This window comes from Dasypus novemcinctus, chromosome 17 (assembly GCF_030445035.2).
Source record: "Dasypus novemcinctus isolate mDasNov1 chromosome 17, mDasNov1.1.hap2, whole genome shotgun sequence".
Classification (NCBI taxonomy): Eukaryota; Metazoa; Chordata; class Mammalia; order Cingulata; family Dasypodidae; genus Dasypus; species Dasypus novemcinctus.
Genome location: NC_080689.1, coordinates 78,460,890 through 78,486,786, shown reverse-complemented (window position 1 = coordinate 78,486,786; position 25,897 = coordinate 78,460,890). Strand labels below are relative to the sequence as shown.

General features: G+C 40.8%; 1 protein-coding gene across 1 annotated transcript in view; it reads right to left on the bottom strand.

Moving 5' to 3' along the window:
* Positions 1 to 25,897, bottom strand: part of DNAH6 (dynein axonemal heavy chain 6) — a 320,342-nt gene that overhangs the window by 189,007 nt on the left and 105,438 nt on the right. The window contains exons 16-23 of the mRNA XM_058278997.2: positions 24,635 to 24,763; positions 22,902 to 23,015; positions 21,059 to 21,202; positions 16,111 to 16,323; positions 15,451 to 15,543; positions 13,596 to 13,715; positions 10,229 to 10,409; positions 884 to 980 (exon numbers count right to left, since the gene is read on the bottom strand). Of these exons, the coding sequence (XP_058134980.1) occupies positions 884 to 980; positions 10,229 to 10,409; positions 13,596 to 13,715; positions 15,451 to 15,543; positions 16,111 to 16,323; positions 21,059 to 21,202; positions 22,902 to 23,015; positions 24,635 to 24,763 (1,091 nt within the window). The remainder of the gene's footprint in view (positions 1 to 883; positions 981 to 10,228; positions 10,410 to 13,595; positions 13,716 to 15,450; positions 15,544 to 16,110; positions 16,324 to 21,058; positions 21,203 to 22,901; positions 23,016 to 24,634; positions 24,764 to 25,897) is intronic.

Here is a 25,897-nt window from a genome sequence, read left to right as displayed (position 1 = left end):
CCCCCGGCCCGGCCCCGCTCCGCCCGCGGCCCCCCCTGCCGCGCCTGCCTCCCCCGGCCCAGCCCGGCTCCGCCCGCGGCTCCCCCTGCCGCGCCTGCCTCCCCCGGCCCGGCCCGGCTCCGCCCGCGGCCCCCCCTGCGGCGCCTGCCTCCCCCGGCCCGGCCCGGCTCCGCCCGCTGCCCCCGCCTCCCCCAGCGACCTCCGAAGCCTGACTGGAGGGCGAGCGCGGAGGGCCACACGCCTTCGTGGTCCCTAAAGCCTCGGTCCCGCAGTAGGCCTGCACTGAGGGAGGGGGACGTTTCAACTTTGAAAGCATTTTAGAATTTTGCTGTTCACCCTGGCTGGACTTGGTTATGTAATTGAGACCATTTATTGGGTTAAAGTGGCCTTTTCTTTGCCTCTTTCTCACTGAGCATAACACTTGATATGTTTTTGGAATGAATGACTGAATAAAAGAATTTCATTTGAGATTTATAAAATGGGGAATCTACAAGGACCCCTTAGAAAACCTCTGCAGTGACACATTTAGGCCACCAATTAACTGAAAGAAAACTGCTCTGGCAACACAGGTCTCTAACACGCACATCTGTGGGTACACGCACGTGCAACCCACCGTGAGCAACGCAGGGAGTGAGGAGCCCGCCAGCACCTCGGTACTTGCCTGCTGAACATTTTACCAAATGGTGTACAATCTTTGAGACTTACTTTCCCCAGTGAAGAAAGTAGTGGGATTTCCATGATCAAGTATCTCCTCATTCCCCTCTCCGGTTCCCTGATGTTTTGAAGTTATAGTTTGTGTTAAGTATATCCTTTTAAAAATTGATGGATGGTCTTAACTTCCAAAAAAATATCTTAGGTTGCCTAGGAAGGTTTATAAACTCACCTTGGAAAAATCACTCTTTTTGATTCTAAATAGGCCTCTAGACACTTCTGAATTTGATCCAGTAGTGCATTATTGTTTTGAAAAGTCTCCATAAGTCCTAGTCATTGAAAAAAAAGAAAAGAGTATTGGTGAACTTGTATTAAAATAAAGACTATATCCAACTAAGATAGCTATTATTTTAAAGGAGAAAATACCAAATGTTGGCAAGGATGCAGAGAAATTAGAACCCTCATGCATTGTTGGTGGGATTATAAGATAGGGCAGTCACTGTGTAATATGATTTGACACTTCTTTAAACAATTAAACATAGATTACCATATAAACTAGCAATTCCACTCCTATATGTATACCTCCAAAATTGCAAGTAGGGACTCAAATACTTGTATACCAAAGTTCATGGGAGCATTATTCACAATAACTAAATGTGAGAACAACCCAAGTACCCATCAGCAGATGAACTGGTAAACAAAATGTGGTATATATCCATACAATGGAATAGTATTCAATCATAAAAGGGATGAAGCTCTGATACATGCTACAGCATGGATGAACACTGAAAGCATTATATTGAGTGAAATAAATTGGAGAGAAAAGGAAAACATTGCATGATTCCACTTATATGAAATATCTAGAATAAGAAAATTTATGGAGACTGAAAGCAGATTAGAGGTAATCCTGGGCCAGGCGAAGAGGGAATAGAGAGCTATGGCTTAATGGGTACATAGTTTTGTTCGGGGTCATGGAAACATTTTGGTAATGGATGGTGGTGATGAGAGAACACAATACTGAATATATTTAATACCACTGAAGTGCTCTCTTAAAAATTGTTAAAATGAGAAACGATGTGTCTCATATATATATATATAGAGAGAGAGAGAGCACAATTAAAAAGTAAACAAAAAGCCAAAAAATGTCAGTATAAATCTAATACTCTTCAACAAGCAAAAACTGAAATCAAACCAAACCAAACCAACGAACAGTTTGATTTGCTGATGGAGGCTTAGGTTGCACCTTTAGCCCTCGAGAGAATGGAAATTAATACCAAGTGGTTTTTTTTTTGTTTTTTTTTTTGAGGTAATGGGATCAGGATTGAACCTGGGACCTTGTAAGTGGGAAGCCGGTGCTCAACCTCTGAGCCACACTGGCTTCCTGAGTTGGGTTTTTTAAATTTGAATGCTTGTTGTTTGTCTTTTTGTTGTTGTTTTTTAGGAGGCACTGGGAACCAAATCTAGGACCTTTCCTGTGGGAAGCAGGTGCTCCACTGCTTGAGCCGCATCTGTTCCCAATACTAAGTTCTTTTGACTTCCAGTCTATATCCTATACTATTCCAGCAGAACCACCAGGATTTTAGCAGCAGATCCACACCACATAGAAAACGGGACAACAATAAATATGGTACACAATCAGACTAAAAATAAATAGAGGATATAATTTTAAATGGAAGTAAAATATAGTATTAACACTTTAACGTTTTGGTTTCATTGATGGAAGAATGGCCTAATAAATTAAAATTGGGGGTCAGGGAGCAGAGGTGGCTCAAGCAGTTAAGCACCTGCCTGCCACATGGGACATCCTGGGTTGGGTTCTTGGTGCCTCCTAAAGAAAAAACAGAGAATGAGCAGACAATGAGCAAAAACACAAGGAAGCCATCTGGGGAGAGGGGGGACTTAAAAAAAATTAGGGGGAAACGGACTTGGTCCAGTGGTTAGGGCATCCATCTACCACATGGGAGGTCCGTGGTTCAAACCCCGGGCCTCCTTGACCCGTGTGGAGCTGGCCCATGTGCAGTGCTGATGCGCGCAAGGAGTGCTTTGCCACGCAGGGGTGTCCCCCGCATAGGGGAGCCCCACGCGCAAGGAGTGCGCCCCGTAGGAGAGCCGCCCAGCGCGAAAGAAAGTGCAGCCTGCCCAGGAATGGTGCCGTACACACGGAGAGCTGACACAGCAAGATGACACAACAAAAAGAGACACAGATTCCCATGCCACTGACAACAACAGAAGCGGACAAAGAAGAACATGCAGCAAGTAGACACAGAGAATAGACAACCGGGGTGGGGGGGGAGGGGAGAGAAATAAATAAAAATCTTTTAAAAAAATTAGGGAGTGTTGGTTAAGAATGTTAACTATTAATTTAAATAACACAATTATTTTATTAATAAATACGATAAAATTACTATGTGTGACCAAGTATGCTTAATTTTAAACATTTTTAGCTGGCAGTGCCTGAAGTGCACAAACCAAACCAAGCAGTCATCCCCTCTTGACCTTCAAACTCAGTCTCTAAGCCCTCCTCATTCTTTGTCACAGTCTTGTGCACATCTTTTCTGCTTCCTCGGCATCTTTACAGGGCGTAATTGTGGCAACAGATTCCTACTTCTTCACCTCTCAACTACAGCCGTTTGAGGAACAAGAACCAAGTCTCCCTCATCTTGGGAGTTTGGCTTCCCCACCCACCCAGAATCCAACCTGCATCTCCACAGTGGGCTCCACGGCTCTGGGTGGGAACGTGGTCCCACCGCTGGCTCCTGCTGTCGCCTCTGCGCCTCTGCGGGTGCGCTCCTCTCCCAGGCACATGGCCCCTCCCATGGGCTGGGCTCCAAGGCGGGAACAGGGTCCCCTCTGCCTCTCACACCCTCCCAGAGACCCCTAGCTGGCCTCACTTCCTCATTTCCTGCAGGCTTCTGCTCCAAAGCCACGTTACCAAAAAAGCCCCTACCTCCACCTCCACGGCAGCCCCTGGTCATTCTCTAGTCCCTTTACTCTGCTTGAGATTTCTTCATGGCCTTGTCATTAATTGAAATAATGATATAGGCCACACTTCTTTAGTTGAAATCTTTAGGACCAGTTGTATTGTGGAATCAGATTTTTAAAAAAGCAACACAAACCCTTCCCCCACAAAAAGCCAGATTACTCAAGCCTTCTTCTCCTGACTAGAATTCCCTCCCTTCTATAAGTACTAAAATTACTATCAATAATTAAGAAGTACCTGAAGTTTTATAAAAGTCGATGGAAGTGGATTTTAAAAATTAATTACTTCTTCACTTACTCCCCAGAGAGATTCATACATAATTCTTTAGTTTCCCTTACAATGCCATCAGAAGTTGGCAGCCTTTAAGGAGGAAAATTACTAAGTTTGGAGAGAAAGCAATACTTGTAATAACTACTATAACTGGTTGTATCTGAATCTCAACAGATTTGCAACATCTACTCTTCAGTTCATTGGACTCACCCAGGACAACTAATAAGGAGATAATTGACAATGACCATCTCAAGGAACAGACAGAGTCTATAACTGCAAGCAAGATAGTCCCATCCATCTGCCCCATGGGATCTAAGCCTCCTTTCAATTAGAGGTGGAGTGGGCATCACCATCCCAGAATCCTCAGGATTGGGGAATGAATGATGGACTAGAGTAGACTGTTATTCTACTATAGACTTATTGCGGTCTTAGCAATGGAAGAACTCATCATTGACATGGAGGCAGTGGCCACTGGAGGTTCTGAGGAGAGGGAAAGGGAAAAATAGGTGTAATTTGGGGGCATTTTTGGGACTTGGGAATTGTCCTGAATGACACTGCAATGACAGATACAGGCCATTGTATATCCTGTAATAACTGACAAAAATGTGTGGACGAGAGTGTAAACTACAATGTAAACTATAATCCATGCTTTGTGGCAATGCTCCAAGATGTTTTCATCAATTGTGGCAAATGTACCATACTAATGAAGGATGTTGATGTGGAAAAAATATGGGAGGGCTAGGAACCAGGCATATGGGAAATTCCTATATTTTTAATGTAATATTTAGGTAATCTAAATTTCTTTTAAAAATAAAAAAAGAGAGTACATTAAAAAATAAAGCAAATTTGCCACATCTATACAAATTTATTTTAAGGTAACCAGAAAATCAAATGTTCTTGACTGAAAGAAAACTCATAAGGAAATACCACTATGAAGCAGAAAAAAGTTGAGCAACAGCATTCCAACATTAATTTTAAAAGAAACATTTAATGAAGTAATTATAACTATGAAAGAACACTCAAAAGCATAAATAAAGGAATTTAGGGAAGAGATACCAAGACAACAAAAGCACATGAAAGAAAATGACAGAAAGAAATTGAAGAAGACAAAATCATCACAGAAATGAAGATCAAGTTATAAAGAACACAAGAAAAATAGGTTTCTCAGAAATCTCAATAAAGAAATCTCATAGAATATAGAAATGTTAAAAGAAAGAAAATGAAACAAGTTAAAAATTAAGGCTAACATGATAAAAATATGAGCAAGAATAAAATAGAAGAGAGTTAAAACAGAGAAAAATAGAATAGAATAGATGATAGTCAAAGGAGTCCTTGGAGAAAAAAACACATGTCAAAGAATACTTAAATTATAAATGAAACTCCCTTGAAGTTAAGAAAACTTATCTACATATTAAAAAGTCATTCAGTGTACCTGGAAACATTGTTCTTGCACAGTCAGTACTCAGTCATAAACTAGTAAACATTTAGTATTTTAAATATAAAGAAAAGTGTTTTGAGTATCTAGGTAAAAAGACCAAATCATTTACAAGGGAAAAAACACACACAAAAAACTTGCCATCAGAGTTTGACAGAAACAACAATGCTTGTAAACAATGAAGGAACAACTACAAGATCCTCTAAGAAGGTAAGAGACATGGAGTTGTAAACCAGAAGATCTCATGGAACATTCTTCCATGAACTCTTACTCAGGAATCTATCAAAGGACAAGGTACATCCAACCCAGAGATGATTAGAAAAACACTGGAAAAATGATAGGTATTACAAAAATCGCAGAAGAGAGAGGAACATGCTAAATGACACCATGTAGCAGCAATCAGACAAATTCAGAAGTTGGAACATTCAAGGGGATAAATGATCTAGTCTCTTTAACAAAGAGTGTTATGAACAAAGTTGCAGTTCTGGATTTAAAGAGATTTAAGGTGTGGTCTACCGATCTAATGTGAGGTCCTGGATTTGGACAGGCCAGTTCTCAAAAATTTGGAGGGAATTTGAATAGAACAGGGAATTCACTGATGTTAAAGAATGATTATTAATTTTATCCAGTATGATCATATTAACATAGCTATATAGGAAAATGTATTTTTTTGAATTGCATACTTAAGTATTTAGGGATAAATAACATGATTTCTGTAATTTACTTAAAGCAGTCCAGTATATAAGAATATAAAGTGGGTTAAAAAATGGCAGCTGGGAAGCAAAGAGAGCTAATATATATATATAACTCTTTCAAGAAGTTTGATGTAAAAAAGGGCAAAGAAGTTGAAGGGAGGTTAGGAGTTATGGCAGGTTTTTACAAATGTACTATGGGGCATTTTAGGGCCTTTTGATTAGAATGTTAATGGAAACAATTCCATAGGAGAAAGAAAGTGAAATGGAAAGGGAGTGCCGCCTCAGTTGCAAAGGACCTGAGCTGAGAGAGAGAGGACAGGAGCCAGAGCCTAAAGGAGGAGGTGGCCTTTGCTAAAATCAGGGACAATTCTTTCATTGATAACAGAGGAAGTCAGTGAATATTGGGGGGGGGGGGCGGGGGGGAGTCGGGAAGGGAGCAGTCGATACACTTAGTGGTAGAATGATGGGGAGTTCCCATCTGTCTGCCAATAGCAAAGCAAGTTCCAGGATAGTTGGTGGCAGCTGAAGTCGGAGGCAAGAGGCCACGGGTGTGAAATGGTCATGTTGGTGAGAAGGTAAGCAAGCCTACTGAGGGAAATGTAGAAGGCTTGCCAGACAGAGAGGGTTGCATATCCATTTGCCCATTTGAGAACTGGGAATATGAATTTAGACGAGACCCCTTAGCAAGATTGTATGATTTCTTCTAGCAACTTCTTGGGTGCAGGGGAGGAGTTGTGGATAATAGATTTTAACTAAGATTATGTTTTGGCAGGTGAGTATGATGGAAAAGGACAGTGAAGAGGGTTTGCAAGGAAGGCATTAAGGAATGGATGGTAGGATCTCCTCTGGGTAAAGATGGAAGTAAGAACATGATGGCGGTGAGGATGGACAGATTCTATGAAGTCAATGATTGTTGCTCTTGTAAGACTAGAGAGAGTGAGCTGGGAAGAGGGTAGCAGGGAGTATAGAGTAGAATTTGGAGATGGTATAATTATAGTGTCAGCTCATTCCAATTTTTTTTCTATTTAAGATTTATGAATTCATGGATATACAACAGAAGTTCAGTAGATCTAGCACAACTCAGGAATAACTTCAAAATGGGAAAGATTTAGTACCTGAAATTTCTTTAGTTTTTGTACCAAGTGCAAAAATAAAGATAAAAATGATGATAAAATGGCACTGATCTGCTAAGATCTACAAGTCGGTATACAAGCACATTCCAGGGCAGGTTATGATTTTTTAAACAAATCCATTCACACTTCCTCATTTGATAACCCATAAAACCATATGGAAAGCATACAAAACCAACCAACCCACCATACAACCATATGGAAAGCATACAAAACCAACCAACCCACCAAACAAACAAATAAACAAAACCTGTAAACACACATTTGGCCACACCACAATGATAGTCATGAAAGTTAACCATTCATATTAACTAAGAGGACGGTCATATAACCTGGCTACTTCATCTCACTTCACTCTTTACTCACAACATTGTTTGGGGCTCATAATAGGTATTCAATAAAGAGATGGTTATAGAAGTTGCTCTTTCATTTTGAGGGAAAGCTTAAAACTGACAGTGAATACTTTTTTTCGCAAACTAATTTTCCCAGGACTTCATTTTGGTTTCCTATCACACAATTGTTTGCATAATTTTTTCAGTCTGTTTTGCTAAAATATAACAAAATGTGCAATTGTTATTTTAGTGATTTTTAACTTTTTTTTCTTATTATGAAAGTAACACATGCTGGTTTATAAAGTTTGGAAAATAAAATAAAGCTTGTAAAGAAAACATAAAAGGAAGAAAAAGAAGAAAACAAACATTAGTCATAATTCTGCTGTAAAATTGCCATTTAAAATATTTTAATATATGAAATTTTTGTCTTTTTATGCATGTTTATCCAGGTGGGTCTTGTTATTTGCAGTAGTTATGTTCTGTAAAGTTGCTGTGATTGCTGAATTTGTGGATACTGACTCTCTGCCCCTAGGGGAAATACAGGGTTAGGTTCTTGCAAGCCTGAGCCTCTGGTCACAACAGTTAATCAACAAATCAGGACAGGACCTTAGTTTTCCACGTTTCTTCCATCTTTTGTTCCTTCCTTCAATTTGCATATAATGATTCTTTAGGAAGCCCTTAGAGACCGCCCCCATTTAAGGCCATCTAGAAACAGCGTCATTGCCTTTAGAACATATTAGAGCAGCGTTTGGTGAGAGCCTCTGAACATAATTTAAGTCAGTTTGGTCATGGATCACAATTGGGGCCGTGAAGTGAGGCTGATTCATCAGCACTGATCTTGTGGCCAACAGCACTAGAATCAGGACGGAACCCAGCTGACCTAATACAGGCATTTTCTCCTTACAGCACAGCACAGCCTTCTTGTGCTTGGGAACACTAGGTGATACTTCATGCTTTGGGCCATTTCAGACAGTGAAATCACCAACAAAAATTCCAAAACCATGGCACTAAATACACAACAGAAAGCACAGTGGTTTACAGTATGAGAACTGAAGCCAGCAGGCAGTGTTGCCTTGCTCCATCTCAGCTGAGAAAAGTGCTCATCAGGTGACTCAGATCTTCTGTAGCTCTGAGCATGTTTGTGAAAGTGCCACAAGTATCAGGGTTAAAAATAAATTTCAGTGAGTGAGAAGATTTGCTATTATGGAATCTGTGAACAATGAGGATTGAGTGTATATGAAATTCTATTATAAAACATTCAAGTATAAGCTATAAATGTAGTAACTTTTCATGTGCTAGTAAACTAAAAACAAAAGAAACCTATAAAAATGAGCCTCTACTGGGAAGTTGCTGAGGCAACTTCAACCACACTCAAAAAAGTCATCATTAAGTGTAAGAAGACAGAGGAGCCTTCTGTTAAAACTACACGGTAACTTTCCAAAAGCAAAGTGGTAGAACAATTTCTATAATCAGAAGATACCTAGTTACGAGTTTTTCCTGATTATAAAAGTAATGCCTCTTTTTTCTAGAAAACTTAGAAATTGAAAAAAGCATAAAATAGAAAATAAAAATTACTTTTAATACTCCCACCTTTTAAAAAATAATTATACTTGATGCTTATAAAGTGAAAAATAAAAACTGCCTTTCACTTCCAGTCTTGCTTCTTCTCCACTCCTCTCGGTACATTATCCTATACCCAAAGGAACAACTCTAAACAAATTGATGTGCATACCTATATCCTTCTAGATTTTTTATATATTTCAACAACTATACATTGTGCATGCATATCATTTTTAAAAAATAGGATTATGCAACATCTGTTGTGCTTCAACTTGCACATCTTACTTAGCCATATATCATGTACATTTTTCCACGTTAGGTCATACAGTTCAAGCCCATTGCTTTTAATGGCTGCATAATATTCCATTTTATGAGTGCACTGTAATTTATTAAACCAGCTCCAGGAGCTTTGAAGTTTTCAATTTTATCAGTCTACATAGTTTTCCCTTTCTGTTTCTGTCTTATGCAGTAGAGTTTTTGGGGCAAAGAGCATACCTAGCAGGCTGCATCTGCTTGGCAAGGAGGCTGCCTGGGGGGTTCAGGAGGAGAGGTCACATGCTTCAGTTTGGCCAGAACACCAAGGCACTGAGGCTGCGGTATCATATATAGCACATACAGCATACATATATGATCCCAAGGTCTCTAACCACACTGCTGCACCCTGAAAGGCTTGATTTCACATCCTTAGAAACAGAACTTCTTGAAACACATTTTACCTTTGAGACTAGAATGACAACATTTTTTAATGTGTTTTCATGAATTAATTACAAATAAGAGGTGGAAAGTTCTGTGATTAGAAATATGGGGGAGCTTTGGCAGAATGGGTTAACTGGAGGCAAATGTAGGCCTTGCAGTCAAGACTGTGGATGGAAGCCTCACTGGTCCTCTGGGCCAGAGTCCTCAAATTAGAGAAACAGAAAGGAAAAAACCAACACACACAACAAGAAAACCCAGATTCTTGGGTGCCAAATCTGCAGCCTAAGCTGAGAGAGAATAATAAGTACGGCACTCAGTGGGCATTGCTTAGCAATATTCCCAGTCAGCAGCGCTAACTATTAATAGAACCAGCGGCTTCACGCACCACGTGTTATCAGATTGTTATAGGTGACGGACACTTTAGGTGCTCGTGCAGCCTTTTATTTGCGGGTTTTGGTTTACAATGTTCTGGTTCTTACCCGGTTGCGTAGCGGCTCGCAGAGCATTCGGCAGCCGGTTCACCTTCCTCATGATCTCCTTCCATGACTTGTCCACCTGCAGGAACATCTTGGACTCCGCAGGCAGCTGCCTCTGAATATCTGGGGCGTTAAAGATGCTTTCTAGGTAGAGCCAGTTTCTCTGACAGGTCAGCCACTCTTCCTAGGAGACCATAAGACCGTTAAATATTGAATCTGAAACACAAAGTTGACCACATACAGACACCTTAGAAATGATGACACGGGCACTCGCTCCCACTACACCTTGTGTTCCTTGGGAGCTGTTTAATGACTGACGCCTCACAGGGCCTTTCGAATGAAATCTCTTTGTAGGGCCCAACATTCTCCTCAGGCTGCAGTTCACCGCACTCTTTGCGGAGCAGCCTTTTAATGAGCCTGCTGTGTGGGAGCCAGGATGGACCCGGAGAAACAAGACTAAAATGCCCAGAGGAGACATTCAAAGGCGGAGGCAAGAAACTTGTCAGGAAATCCGAGGCACTGAAAAGCGGTGAGTTTAGTGACTATTCACATAAAAAAGAGTTACCATGAAAAGTGTTGTGTGTGTGTGTGTTTGGTTTTTGCCTAGACTGTGTCTACTGTTCTTCCCTCTCCTTTTTAAAAGAAAACATGATTCGTTTTCTTCGATCATAAAAGTAAAACATACTCGTGAGAGACCATGCGGCAAATACAGAAGACTGGGAGGAAGAAGAAAATCACTCATTGCCCTTCCTCTTGGAGCAATCACCATTAATAAAAGAAGCCAGCACTGCGCGTGGGCCAGCTGATGCGCGCAAGAAGTGCCAGGCCACGCAGGGGTGTCCCCGTGTAGGGGAGCCCCACGTGCAAGGAGAGCTCCCTGTAAGGAGAGCCGCCCAGCGTGAAAGAAAGCGCAGCCTGCCCAGGAATGGCGCCGCACACACGGAGAGCTGACGCAGCAAGATGACGCAACAAAAAGAGACACGGATTCCTGTGCCGCTGACAACAACAGAAGTGGACAAAGAGGACGACGCAGCAAATAGACACAGAACAGACAACTGGGGTGAGGCGGGGGAAGGAGATAGAAACAAACAAACAAATAAATAAATCTTAAAAAAAAAAAAAGAAACCAGACATGCAGTGTGAGAATTAAAATCTGCAGACCTGGCTTAATCATGGTGTCTTCCATTGCACGTGAAGGCTCAAGGCCCATGGAAGAGTCTCGCTCTAGGTCTGGAGTTCTGTCGAGGCCCTAATGTCACAGCCGCTGCCTGGTCTACCTCAGGTCTCACACTTTCTGCACTGTCAGTTCCCTGGAGGGTCCCACTCTCCAGCACAAGCTTCTTTTAAGGATGGGCTTGAAAACACACCCTTTAACTGTGATCTCTACAAGGCCCCAGCCATTATGGACAGGATCAAATAAAGTGGTTTGGATGAAAGGGGAAGAATTCCTGAAAATGTTCTTTACAAAACAGAGTTGTAACAAATAGTTTTTTCCCATTTATTGCCTTTATTATTTCATAGATAACTTTTCATATTAGGGTGTATAAAAACATAAATCAAGCTGAAAATCTGCAGTCTATGAGCATGACTGGATGGGAACAAAGTGAGATGAGGGCAAGTACGTTCTTTTTCAGTCGAATAAAATAAAAGGGAGGAGTGTAGCGCAAGGAAGACTTCCAATGAGACTTCAAGTGGCAGTGAGTGTTTCTCCAACAAATAGAAGGTTGTGCTGGCAAGACTCTGGAAGTGGCCCCAGGCCCTCGTGTTCACAGCCTTGAGTGATCCTCTACCCCTGAATGTGTGTGCTTCTGGCCGCGCAGAATATGGCACTTGTAACGGGAAGTGCATGAGTTTGTGGGTGTATTTACCTGTTATAAAACTGTAGTGCCTGTCTTGACAGTGAACGAGACCAAAGCAGTCATACGATACATGGCCTGCTACCGCTTTAACCTTTAGATTGAACTAGTGAATGATGGTTTTGCTTCACCTGTGTAATCTGACTCCTGTAATCCATAGTGCGTAGCTGCGCATCATTGCTTATTAGTGAAAACTGTCTTTAGGGACAAAGCAAATCCCTGTTTTCCACTCCCTAGCAAGTTCCTGCTTTCCACTGCCTAGGAAGTTCCTGTTTTTTTCACTCTCCCTTATCTAAAACCTAATGAAAACTTGCACCAGATGGAGAAGCCTGAGACCAAGGACACTCTAAGGAGGGAACAAAACTGGCAGCCCTGAGCTCCCCCCTTATCCTCTCCTCTGATGCCCACTCTGCTGGTTTGCAGGGGGACTCAGCCATTGGCATCCCTGTGCCCACCTCTCTTTGTCTAATTCTAATAAAACCCCTGGAGACTTTGTCTCCTGACCTTCCGGCTTAATGAATCTTTCTCTAGTTCAATCCATCTGGGCGTGGACCTCGATATTCTGCACCGGGTAAGGACTCGGAGTATTGTGGGTTCCCTTCAACAGGGGAGACGCTCCATGCTGGGTTGATGAAACCCACATGGCAAAAAAGCCTGCAGGCAGCCTCCAGGGGACAAGGGTAGCCTCTGACTTACAACCAGCAAGAAAGTGGAGCCCTTAGCCCTACAGCTTCAAGGAAATGAACACTTCTAAGAAGCTGGGAACCCCTCTGTCCTGGCCAACATCTCAATGGCAATTTTTGTCTTTTTAAAAAAAGATAAATAGATTACACAAAATGTTACATTAAAAAACATAAAAGGTTCTCATATACCCCACTTTCCTTCCCCGCCCCCCGAACCCCACCCCCACCCCTCCCACATCAACATCCCCTTTCATCAGTGAGGCACACTCATTGCGTTTGGTGAATGCACCTGGAGCACTGCCACACTGCATGGACCATAGTTTACACTGCAGTTCACACTCTCCCCCAGTCCATCCAGTGGATTATGGCAGGATAAACAATGTCCTGCATCTGTCCCTGCAACATCATTCAGGACAACTCCAAGTCTCAAAAATGCCCCATATCACACCTCTTCCTCCCTCTCCCTGCCCTCAACTTTAAGACCCTACACAGAGGACCCAGTGAAGCCAGGTCCAGACTCCTGACCCCACAGAAATGTGCGAAACCACTAAGTTTATGGCAACTTGTTACCATTAGCCATAACATAACTAATACAAGGATACGAAGGTGATGTTACTAACAGTAAGCTATATAATCATGTAAAGAAAAGCTCAATACATTTGCACCTTCCTTACATTCAGAACATAAAATGTCAACAATTAAATCTTACAATTCTCAACGATATGGTATTTAGATGGTGGGCCAAATGATTTCTAAAGGTCCTTGTGGCCTCTAAATTGCTTAAGGCCCCCCAATTCTCTGAGTCCATAATTTGCAATTATCCTTACATACCAGTGTTTGATTAAATAGGGCAAGTTGTTTCTGCCACTCATCTACTCGAGTTTTCAGTGGACCAACGTAACGTGATGAGGCAATGGTTGCAATGTTGATGGTGCTGTCATCAAGAAGGACCTTTCAAGAAAGAAAGAGAAGTAAAATAAAATAAAATAAAAAATAAAATAAAATAATAAAGTAATTTTTTAAAAAGCTAGAAGGCGAGAGTCTATGCAACCCCTTATTTGTGCTCTCAGGGATAGATATTCGGTCCCAAGAGTCTACCAAAAAGCCAACTTTTTGAACGAACAGCTTAGCCCCCCGTTTCCTACCTTCGACTTCCCCTCCTTATCCCCTGCACTGTGGCTTACAACTTATGATGATGTTCAGTCACACGACTGCACGTAGGACTTCTGAGCACCAAATCTATGCCGTTCTTCAAATTTTTTTGGTTGGTTCAGCATTCCTTTCCTTTCTCTTCAAACTACTAGGGAACTGATACCTTCTCTACTCCACTTGGTCACAGAGGCCTTCGTTTCTAAAGTACCCTAGGATTGTAAAATCAGTGTCTTCTAGCCAGTAACATATTCCTTTCCCTCAACTAGCTTGAGGTAGAGGGATACTGACCTCATTCACACCAAGCTCTGAATGGTAGTGGCCCAGAGAATTTCTATTTGAGGCAGGGGACAGCAAACTTAAATGCAGAGGTTGTATCACTTAAGAGACTTTTAACTACACAACAAATAGCTGCTTCAGACTCTGGGTAAATTACTGAATGAAAGCTTGATATTTAGAAGGACGGCATACGCAATAGATATATGTTTTGTATTATGCTGAATTTTCACTGGCCCTATGACGTCATTTCACTGGAATGTTCACATTGTCTCTTTGCTGTCTTTTTTGCGTACAGATTCTTCTGAAGATTTAATTGTGTTACCACTATGCCTTGTGTATAGCCAAGTAGTCCATACAAAGGCTGTATATACTGATCATTATTTTTGTTGTTCTATTATAAAGTATGCAAGTTACCAGTTTCAATAAAGGATTGGTTACAAACACAGAAAAAAAACTTCTCCCAGTACACCACAGCAGCGCCCACTGAACATCTGAATTTCTAAAAATGGGTTTGTTAAGTTACAGGATTTTACTTGCTCTGTTTCTACGGTAAACTTGAGAGCAGAAGCCCCATCACCTGTCACCTAGACTGATTTTCACCTTGATGCTGCTCTACCAAGCCATTTCATTGCCCTCTCAACTCAGGTACATCCTTGTAGGCCAGGTGTTTGCCTCTTAAGTTGGGCTATTACGTTTAATTCTTTCTGCTAAACAAGATTGTCTTCAGACTTTCTTAAGTCACTAATAATATTCCAAACACATGGGTTAATTGATCTTCTTTTGTGGTGCACATCTCAACAAATTCAAGTGAGTTTAGTTTCTTACTGTGTTGTAAAACTGGCATGCCTATTCATGCTTCTTTTTCTTTGTTTAAATGGTCTGCAATGCTCTCCTTTCTCTTCTATGTCTGTTGAATCGCATCTAATCTTTAACATCCACCTATCTTGACACGTCCAGGAAGGATTCCTGGATCACTTTGACTATTACTCATCTCTTTGCTTTTCTACACTCCTCAGTGCTTATGAACTCTGGAATATATATATATATATATATGTCATTTCTTACTTGTTAAAATATTTCATGTATATAAGCTCATGTCAATTATCACATGTCCATATCTTCCCTTCTGAACTAGCTTTTTTTCTCTAAATTTAGTGACTCTCACATTTCATTACTTCATCAGAATCTTCCAGAGAAGACTAAGATTAGGTCTGACCAGGACTTTTACCAATAAATTTCCAATAACCAAGTTACCCACCTGTATGTCATCTGTGCCGCCCAAGATAAATACATCTTTGGTGTCACGGTGAGGCAGAATGACAAATTCAGTAGCTTTCCATGAGTCTTCCACCTTAGAAATAATCCAAGACTTAGGCTATCTAGATCCATTTCTGTTTAGGTTCTCAATAAATGCAAATTCCATAATTTTCCCATTATGCCCTTAAAATTCTTAAAACCCTCTTCTTGGTTAGATGATATTATTTGCTTAATTTTATTTGACTAATGTTAACACATATGAATCACTCATGATAATTAATTGTGTTATTCTCTATGGTTAAGTCCTTTAACTAAAATGAAGAAATTTCCATTTAAGAAGATGATTGGTAGGTGTGCATGTATTTTTAGGGTGAGAAGACAGTGTCATGAGCAGAGAGTGCTTTTCAATGCCTCTCAAAGCATTTCACACAGTCTTCCCTGGTAGTTGGTAAAATAATGTGTTTTGGTTTAAAAGATCATCCTTGGTATGTGGGTCTTTATATCAGTAGGTAATTTTAAACTTTGAGGCCATCAAGAAGGTACGAGCGGCAATGTTGAAAATCCATCCAAATAACTAAAAGCTGTGATTTCTGTGGTGAATCTGAAACCTTCACTTTTCCCAATTATATAATTTTCTGAATATATATATTTCCAGATTTACCTTTTTCAGAATTGTTTCTAAGGAAGCTTCTCCAGAAGCTTGCCCAGAAATGTCCTGGATTTCTTGGGCAAAGTCAAATACATGCAAATCAGAGAGCCTCTCCAAGGTTAATGGAACGTCAGAGTCCACCAGAACGGCATCGACTGTTTGTTCAATAGCTGCCCAATGTCTAGGCTTCAAAGTTGGATTCCTCAGGTCAATGACTACTGGAAGCTGAAAAACAAACATTCTCAGAGATGCCATGCTTTCTGTATTCAACACACAGCCCAAGGCTTCTGATTTCAGCCTGGGAAGGGAGAGAGCTGGGAAGACTATCACTTTTACTCTTACAACAGCAAAGAAAAATCTGGACAATTGGCAACTTAAATGACTGTTCTTGAACTCATCTGATAACTGAGGTTACAGGGCAACCAACCAACCTTTGGGGAAAGACTGGTACCCACACAGAGAAATCTGCCTACCTGGGGCAGATGCCCTTGGGATGTCATATAAGGCAGGCAGAAGATTCAGCTAAAACTTTAAAAATAAGTCGTGAAGACTGAGTGTGGGGTAGAATGATAGGAAAAAGCCCCTGGGGGCCAAGATACAAGGGGGTTCATGGGGAAGATTGAAGAGAATCCTAAGAAAGCTGCCTTTCAGGTGCTGGCTGGGAAAGAGGAACAGCAGCCACTACTGTAACTCTACCCAGACCCAACTCCTAGCTCCCTGGTGAACAAATGCATTAAAGCAACAAAAATTTTTCACCTGAGGGCACTGGTGATAAACATTACAGCTGGAGAAGTGGAACAGGAAGGAAAAAAAGCTCTATCCCTGGTGAAGGGGAAGAAATACATGGTAGGCTCAGTACTATAGCTGGAGGAGAGGCAGAAGCGCCGGTGAAAGCCAGATCTCTGAGACCCAGGGACACAACGATTGCTAGACTGAAGCTTACCCGAACATTAGAGCATGCCCCTCCCCATCTCTTTCACCAGGCTAACTAGTATAAAAACAGTGATTAGTAATGGAAGAAAATGTAACATTGATGTGGAGAAAGTGGCCACGGTAGCTGCTGAGGGAAGAAGAGATGTGATGTGGGGGCATTTTCAGGACTTGGAGTTGTCCTGGGTGGTGCTGCAGGGACAGTTACTGGACATTGCATGTCCTGCCATGGCCCACTGGGTGGAATGGGAGAAAGTGTGTACTATAATGTGGACCATTGTCCATGTGGTGCAGCAGTGCTCAGAGATATATTCACCAAGTGCAATGAATGGCCCATGATGATGGAGGAGGTTGTGGTTATGGGGGGAGGAGTGGGGTAAGGGGGTGAGGGGTATATGGGGACCTTATATTTTTTTGAATGTAATGTTATAAAAAAAAAAAATCCATCTGAAAAAAAACGCAAAAACAATATATATACAATACAGCCTGGAAAGCTGCAAAAGACTGACTCTCTCTGAAGCACAGCACAAAGAAAGGACATGAAGTCAGGGGGAAATAAAAACGTAAAAAATAACTGGACAAGCCTAAGTCCTAAACACAATGTAGCATAGAGAAGTTTGAAACCTGTGGTGCACTATGTATAACCATGGTAACAACAAACCTCATATATAGTCCAACTCCTAACTAGATTTAACAAAACGTGTCACACTAAGGGACAAACAGAAGGAAAGTTACGCTTATCCCCAAACATAAAAATTATTTACCTAGTATCTACTGAACTACATGATATCTGGCTTTCAACAAAAAATTAAGAGACATATGAAAAGTTAAGAATACACACGCCCAAGATACAAAGCAATTATCAGAACGAGACTCAAATATGATACACATATTGGAACTCATAGAGTATTTAAAATAACTATGATTAACATGTTAAAAGCATGGAAAAGGTAGACAACATGCAAAGGTCAGGTGAGTAATTTCAACAGAGAGATGGATACTATAAGAAGGAATAATAAAACGCAAAAAGATAGTAAAAGGGATGAAGAATGTCTTTGATGGACTTGACACAGCTGAGGAAAGTAGCAATGAACTTGAAGATAAGTAAGTGGAAATCCCCTAACTGACACACAAAGAAAAAAGTGTGGAAAGAAAAACAAATTGTCAAAAACACAGAAGAGAAAATATCAAATGGCCCAACATACATGTAGTAGGTATATGAAGAAGTAATGGCCTAAATTTTTTTCAAAATTAATGGCAGATGCCAAACCACACATTCAAGAAACTCAGAGAGCACCAAGAGAGTAAAGACAATTAAATAAACAACAAAAACCCCACACAAACACACCTACACATATCATATTAATACTGCTGAAAACCTAAACAAAGAGAAGACCTTGCAGCAGCATTCCTCACCTAAGAGAAATAAGAATAACAACTACTGGAGACTTCTTGTTAGACACCAAACAAGCAAGAAGATAGAGAAAAGGTATCTTTAAATTGCTGAACAGAAGTAAATAAAGCCTGTCAACCCAGAAAGATATAACCAGGGAAAATATTAAAAAATGAAGGATAAAGACTTTCTCAAAACAAAAACTGAGGAAATTCACTGCCAGCAGACCTATTCTTTTTCCTTTTCTTTTTATTAGAGAAATTGCAGGTTTACAGAAATAAGCAGACCTATTCTATGAAAAACATTTAAGGAAGTTCTTTAGGCAGAAAGAATATGTCATGAGTCAGAAACTTATATCTATACAAAGAAATAAAGAGCACTGGAAACAGAATAAATGAGTATAAATGAAATTCATTTTCTTTCCTATTTGTCATTGCTCTAAGAGATAACTATCTAAAGCAAAAATAGTAATGACATGTTTTGTTTGCAGTATGTGTAAAAGTAAAATTTATGGCAAAATTAGTACAAAGGATGAAAGGGAGGAATTTGGAATACACAGGAAACAGTATAATAATTGTTGAAGGTCGATTCAGATTAAGTGAAAATCTAAATTTTAAAACTAGAGCAACCATTAAAATTGTTTAAGAAGAGGTATGAATAGTCATTCAATAGAGGAGATAAAATGGAATCATAGAACACATGCAATTTAGTGAAGAGAAGACAAAAAAGAAAAAGAAAAAAAGAACAAATACAACAAAGAGAAAACGACTAGAAAGTTGTAGATTTACAATGCACACTTCAGAGCTTTTTAAAATAGTGACTTTACTCTGAGTCATGGCTGTGCAACCATTACCACTGCCTAATTTTAGGACATTTTTCTCACCAAGGAAACCCCAAACCCATTTTGCTATCATTCTCCATTCCTCCTCCCGATAGTCCCTGGTAACCACTAACCTGCTTCCTGTCTGTATGATTTTCCCAATTCTGGACATTTCACATAAATGAAATCATATACTACGTGGTTTTTCATGACTGGCTTCATTCACTTGGCATCATGTTTTCAAGATTCAGTTATGTTGTGGGATGTATCTGTACTACATTCATTTGCATTGCCAAATAATATTCTATTGTATGTATATACCGCAGTTTGTTTTTCCATTCATCATTTCATGGACATTTGTGGTTTTTTCCACTTTGGGCTATTATGAATAATGCTGCCATGAACACTATGTAAAAGTTCTGTGTGACCAAATGTTTTCAATTTTTGGGGGTATATACTTAGGAGTGGAATTACTGGGTCATATGATAACTCTACAATGAACATTTTGAAAAACTACCAAATTGTTTCCCTAAGTGGCTGCATCATTTTACAACCCCACTAGCAATGTATGGGGGTTCCAGTTTGCCCTGATCCTTGCCGACATTTGCTACTGTCTTTCTGAAGATAGACATGATAGTGGGTATGTAGCAGTATCTTATAGTTTTGATTTGTAGTTTCCTAATCTCAGACAATGCTGACCATATTTTTATGACTCTGTGGAAATGTCTATTCAAGTTCTTTGACCACTTATAAGGGTTTTTTAAAATTATTGAGTTTTAAGAGTATGTTAAATATTTTGAATATAAGTATATGAATGGATCTTAAATGCATTTTTCTGATATTACAGTCTGTGAAAGGCAAAACTGCAGGGACAGAAAACACACCAGTGGTTCCCAGATTTGGAACACTGAGTAGGTACTGACTACAAACGTATAGCACAAGGGAATTTTGGGGTGATCGAACTGCTCTGTAGGGTACTTTTGTGTTGGAAAGACAAACGCATTCATTAGTCAAAATTCACAGAGCTATACACCAAAAGAATGACTTTTACTGCACATAAATAAAAAATAAAAAATAAAAAAAAGAACCAGGATATTGAGGCAAAGCAAGATTGGAAAGCAGGCTATGACAAACAAACCTAACTGTATCACAACTGTGTAACATAACCATACTGAAGGTGAGAGGAAGAAAGAAGCTGATTTAAGTTACTCTGGAAAACAGTGTTTAGATTAGATATTGTCAGGATAAAGGCCAAATATATATAAATATGTATATACACACACACGCAAATACTTTTCTCAAAGTGGTAAATTTGTTCATCACTGTGCCTGAAGTTTTGCTTCCCTTTCCTACTCATATCTTCCTTTAGCCCTTTGTCTCATCCTTTTTAAAAAATTCAACTCAGACTAGTTAAAAGGAAAAAATCATTTCCCTCTTCCTTCCCATTCCAAGCACAGGCTCAGCAGTGCTGGGTTTCAAAGAGCGGGTACGGCACCCCTGCTGTGGTGTCAGTGACAGGGCCGCTGGGATGGGCTGCCCTGAGGGCAGCGGCTTCTTGATCCACTTACACCCCATTTGGCAGCATTCCCCCAGCACCTGCGAAGGCCTTCGTCTGAATGCCCATTTCTAACCAAGGTGCTCAGCTGCTCTCTCTTGATGGTAAGGATGTGCCTCTGCAAAAATCTAATGTCTACTCTGTCTTCTCTCTGCAGAGCTGACTAATTTAAACAGGGAAGGATTCCTCATTTGAATGTCTCATAGCATCAAGTTGTAATCAGTTGATCTCGATATTCTGCAATAATTTCTACCAACCTTACCTTTTCTTTCATTTTTTCCACCTTACTTTTGAGCTGGGGCACTACACTGTTGGGTGGCAAGCCTTTTTCCAACTGGGTCACAAATTTGGTGTATTTAGAAACTTGGGCATTTAGCTGTTCTGGATCCAGGCAGTCAAATTTGGACTACGGAAATTAAAAAAAAAAAAAAAAAAGAGAGAGAGAGAGAGTTTAGACATGTGATAAAAGGTAAGGTTGAGTTAGTACAAATATTTTCTTTTCATCAAAGTCTCCTAGTAGTTAAATTGTTAATCCAAGTCAATTTCATGCTTTTGAAATGACTTTACTTATTAAAATTATTAGTAATATATCAGGTATCGCCTGTTGATTTCTTTCACGGTCCTTGTCTCCCGTATCTTCAAGTGTAATAGTGCAATCTCTGGAGTTTATTCCTGAGGGCCAACATATTTAATGACTTCCAAGGAGACACTTAGATAGTTTGGACTCTGGCTAACCAGACTTTTCTAATACAGTAGTCTTCTATTATTTGATTATGTATACTTTTAATAAAGTGTTTTGAAGATACACCCCTAATTTGTGTATATATATCCATAAATATATTTATAAATTATATAAGCATCTAGGTGTATACATATATTGACATGTCAGATAGTCAAAAGGACTGAGGGCAATAGAAAATTTGTAAACCTTAATATTTTCTTCCCCCTACCCCAGATTCAGTATTTTCCTTCCATCCTCTAATGGGTTTTCCTGGGCAGTTCCTAAAGTAAATGCCTCCCACTTTGGAAGCTACTCCTCTAATCTTTGCAGGTAATGAGAAAACTCTTTAAGTTTCTTCTTTTTTTCTCTGGAGCATTTTCCACTTCTGAGATCACTGATAAAGAATCAGACTAGAAGATTTAAGTTTTTCTGGTATGATAGCATACATTGGTTGGTTTGTGTAAGGTCCGCGTCCCTCATCAACAGGTAAGCTCCAGGAGGGCTTGGACTTTGTCCTTCTCCACTGGTGTCCCTAGCACCTGGAACACTACCTGGCAAACATTGCCTGGATCACACTAGTTAGCCCAGACATGCGACTTCTAAAATTACAGAGGTGTCAGCACAGGTAGAAGGACTGAGCAAGGGTAAAACAACATTTGTGGAGTTGATGATGTTTCTAACCTGTCCACATTACACTGGACTGGGGAGGGGGCCGTCTGTTTTGCCTCCTCCAGGATTGACTTTATTAAGGATAGCCTCTAGAAATGGGCTCTGTGGGGGTTGTTGGTATTTCTTCCCTAAGCAATTTTATTGAGATATATTCATATACTGTACAATCCATTCAACCGTTATCTTCAATGAGTTTTGGTATAATCACAGAATTGCGCATTCTTCACCGCAATCTATCATTGAGCTCTTGATAGAAGATTCTAAATCTCATCACTCCAGGTCTGTTCTATTCCAGGGAACAAATGAGTTTCCTTTTGTAAAGGTCAGCAAGAACAGAAACCTCAGTTAATAAGGACCCAAGGGGTGGGAATCACACACACACACAATCCTAAAGCCTCAAGAAGATTTGCATCAAGACAACACTGTGTCCAGAAACTATCGAGTAGTTAACTCTCATGCGGTGAGGTTCCTTGGTGGTTCCTTCAGTTAGCCTTCTCAAGTGGAGGAGCGGCCTGCCTTATAATAATATATTCTGCTCTGTAGCAAACAGTGGCAGTGCATTTGACTGGAAAAATGATAATTCCTATAAAGTCAAAACACAGCATAATTTTATTGAAATTATGATAACACCAGATTGATAAAAATTTCTAATTTATATTATTAGGATTTTAATTTTAATTAATATGAAAATGAAGAATTGAGAGCTTTTTTCTACCTTTAACCACTCTTCTTGGAGTTTATCCCATTCAAAGTAAGAATCCCAGAGCAGTTGTTTGAGCTTCAATTCAGCACTAACTTCTTCCAAAGCTTCAAACTTGGACACTTCCACCTTTAAAAATATAATGAGCAGAACGCATTATTTAGTTTTCAGATATAAAGATCTTGTTTTCCTTTCATTAGTATTCCTTGATTCAGTGACTGCTTGGCAGAATGGCGTCCTAACTGGGGAAAGAAAAGAAGAGGGAGAAACAGATGGGGACAAAAGGCCTCACATAAATTACAATCTCCATTTGAGTGACAAAATCCTACTCCTTATTTTTAGAACTTAAACATCTTAAACATTCTCCAAGGACGTAACCATGACAAGAGGATCATGGGCATTCTCCCCTGTGTTGGCTCATAGATGCACACGGATGTCTGTCCTGTGTTAGAAAATGGATGAGTCTCCACAGGCACGGATTTCCTTTAGGGCTGTGTGGCTAAATGACGGGAGAGGAAGATGTGTGGTAGCTCGTAAGGAGGCTCAGAGGATTTAGAATGGAGGGGAAAGCCTGGTTTCTTATCTTGCTCTAACCCCATGGATTATATAATATGAACTCTACGGAGAGAAAGTTTGCAAGAAAATCTGAAGCAGTTGTTTTCCTGTGGAGTGTTGTCCAACTGCTTTGGTTGTAAAGTGGGAAAACTTCTCAGGGGTTGGTTGCTCAGAAATAGTGAGCTCTGTGAAAAGCTAGGGACTTGACATGTGGGATTTAGCCTTAAGTCTTTGGTCAGAAGTTAGAAATGCTTTCACAGCACCTAGACCAGTTGGCCCTCTGCTTCTATACCCCAATGGCTGGGAGCTGCAGAAGGAGGTTTAGATCTGGAGTGGTCAAGAAGGAAGAATCAGTCACGTGTAGACCTGGAGTGTGGAAAAGAGGGTTCTGGCTCAAGGAATGCTAGATACACTGACCCAAAGAACACCCGTGTGTTAGTTGTACCTTTAACCAAGCAATGTTTCCTCCACATATCCGACTGCAGACCTTCCTTCCTATCTTGAAAGGCAGTGAACTCAACTGGGGGGAAACTTGGAACCTTCCTTCTCTCACACACAAACCTCCTGCCTCAAGAAGTACGCCCCTGCACTGCCCTGTGCTAACCTCATGACTGAGCAGATTTCTCTACCAAGCCCTGGCCTTCAGAGGGCAGAGCACCCCAAACCCTCTCTGGCCACCCACTGGGGCTCTGGAAGAGACAGCTGTGTTCCCATGTGAGCTGCAGGCATGCTGCTCTGAGGCTTTTGAGACAAACACCACCACCCTAACTGCCGGTGGTCCCTTGGTTTGGATCTTAGGAATCTTCCCTGTTCTGTTCTCGTCTTGTTGGTCTCTCTAAAAGCTGCCCAGAGCACTTGCCATTCCTCCCCCATCCACCTTCTCTTCATTTCTGTGAGGCCCATGAGGTCTTTCCAACCTGCCCTTTTGGCCCCGTCCGTCTTCTGGCTTGGCCAAAGATCCCTTCTTTCATCAAAGTGGCACAGCGAACGAGGGAGAATCAGATGAGAGGCATGGAATGCATGAATGCAAAAGAAGTTTGACTCTTTCTTTAGAAAGAAGAGAGTAGTTTTCATTGACCACATTTTAAAATGCACAAAGGTGTCTAAGTACTGAACGTTTACAGAATGGCACTTTTGAAAGTGCCATTTTCTACACATGTTTTAAAAAAACAGCTGTGTGCAGCTGCTGTTACCTTAAAATTCTTCTGGTAGGATTTGTATTGAAATGCACGCTTTTGAAGATCATCTAGAACTACCTGCAAGTCATTCAACATGAGCTTTACTTTTTCTGGGTCAGCAGAAATATCCAAAATTTGTGGATCCTGGAAATGGAAGATTGTTTATGGTTAGTCATTCCAACTATTTCATGTAGACCAAGTAAATTAAATACATTAATGCACATTTGAAAATTGTTTTCTAATTCTGTTTTCATCATTTTCAACGAAAATATCTTAAAATAGTTGCTTTTCTTGCACTTTAAAGCAATACATATACACTGTAAAAAGCACAAAAATGTATAAAGAAGTACCATGGTGCTAAATGTATAAATAGTACCTAATAATACCTTGCTCACCTGCTTTCATTTCTTACACTTCTTCAACCAACATGATTTCAGGGAAGGAGAAGTAAATACAATAGGGAAGAGAAGAAAGAAGATAAAAGGAAAATTCCCAATTTACAAACAGGGGAAATGGAAAGCCCTTTGAGGTCCTAGAGTGAGGGAAGAAGTGAGTGAAGAAGAAAGCGAGCACACATAAGTTTTCTGGCCGATCTGTTGGGGTAGAAACTCCAGTGAACGGGACTGGAATGATTTAGGAGGAAAGAAGGAACACCTCACGAGGTTGGGAGGAACCTGGGAAAACCAGAAGGAACTGACAACTCCTGTAGCCATAGCTTGGGGAAGCCAATTACTCCATCTCTGGTTCAGCATGGCCTGCGTGCAAAATGGCAACAGGCTCTAGATTAGAAAAAGCTAAAGGAAGTGGCCAGGAGGAGGGGCCTGTGCTGACTCTGCTTCCTCACAGCGGGATGTGGGAGGATGGGGACCCTCAGGCGCGCCAACTGCCTGGATCCTGCGAGTAGGAACTACTGTGAGAACTGCTGGTCCAGAGGAGGTGTGAGAAAGGCGCAGCTCACTGCACACCACAGGGCACAGCAGAAATGGCTGACTCAGCAGCAGGGGCTGCTGGGCCCTGAGGGAAGAGCTGCCTGGCACAACCAGGCCTAGAGCAGCCTAACTGTGCAGACGCCGCCGTGGCCCAGGGTGAAGCACGAGGCCCAGGGCCTCTCTTCTCCATCCGCCACGAGTCAATCCAAGTTGTCCCTTACGGGGCAAGAGATGGGAGGGGATGGCGACAAGGGTAGTGCACTCTCTTTAGGGAAGAAAATGCCCGGTAGGGCATTTACATTTGAATTGAATTAAAATCAGGGGCATTTTCAGGACTTGGAGTTGTCCT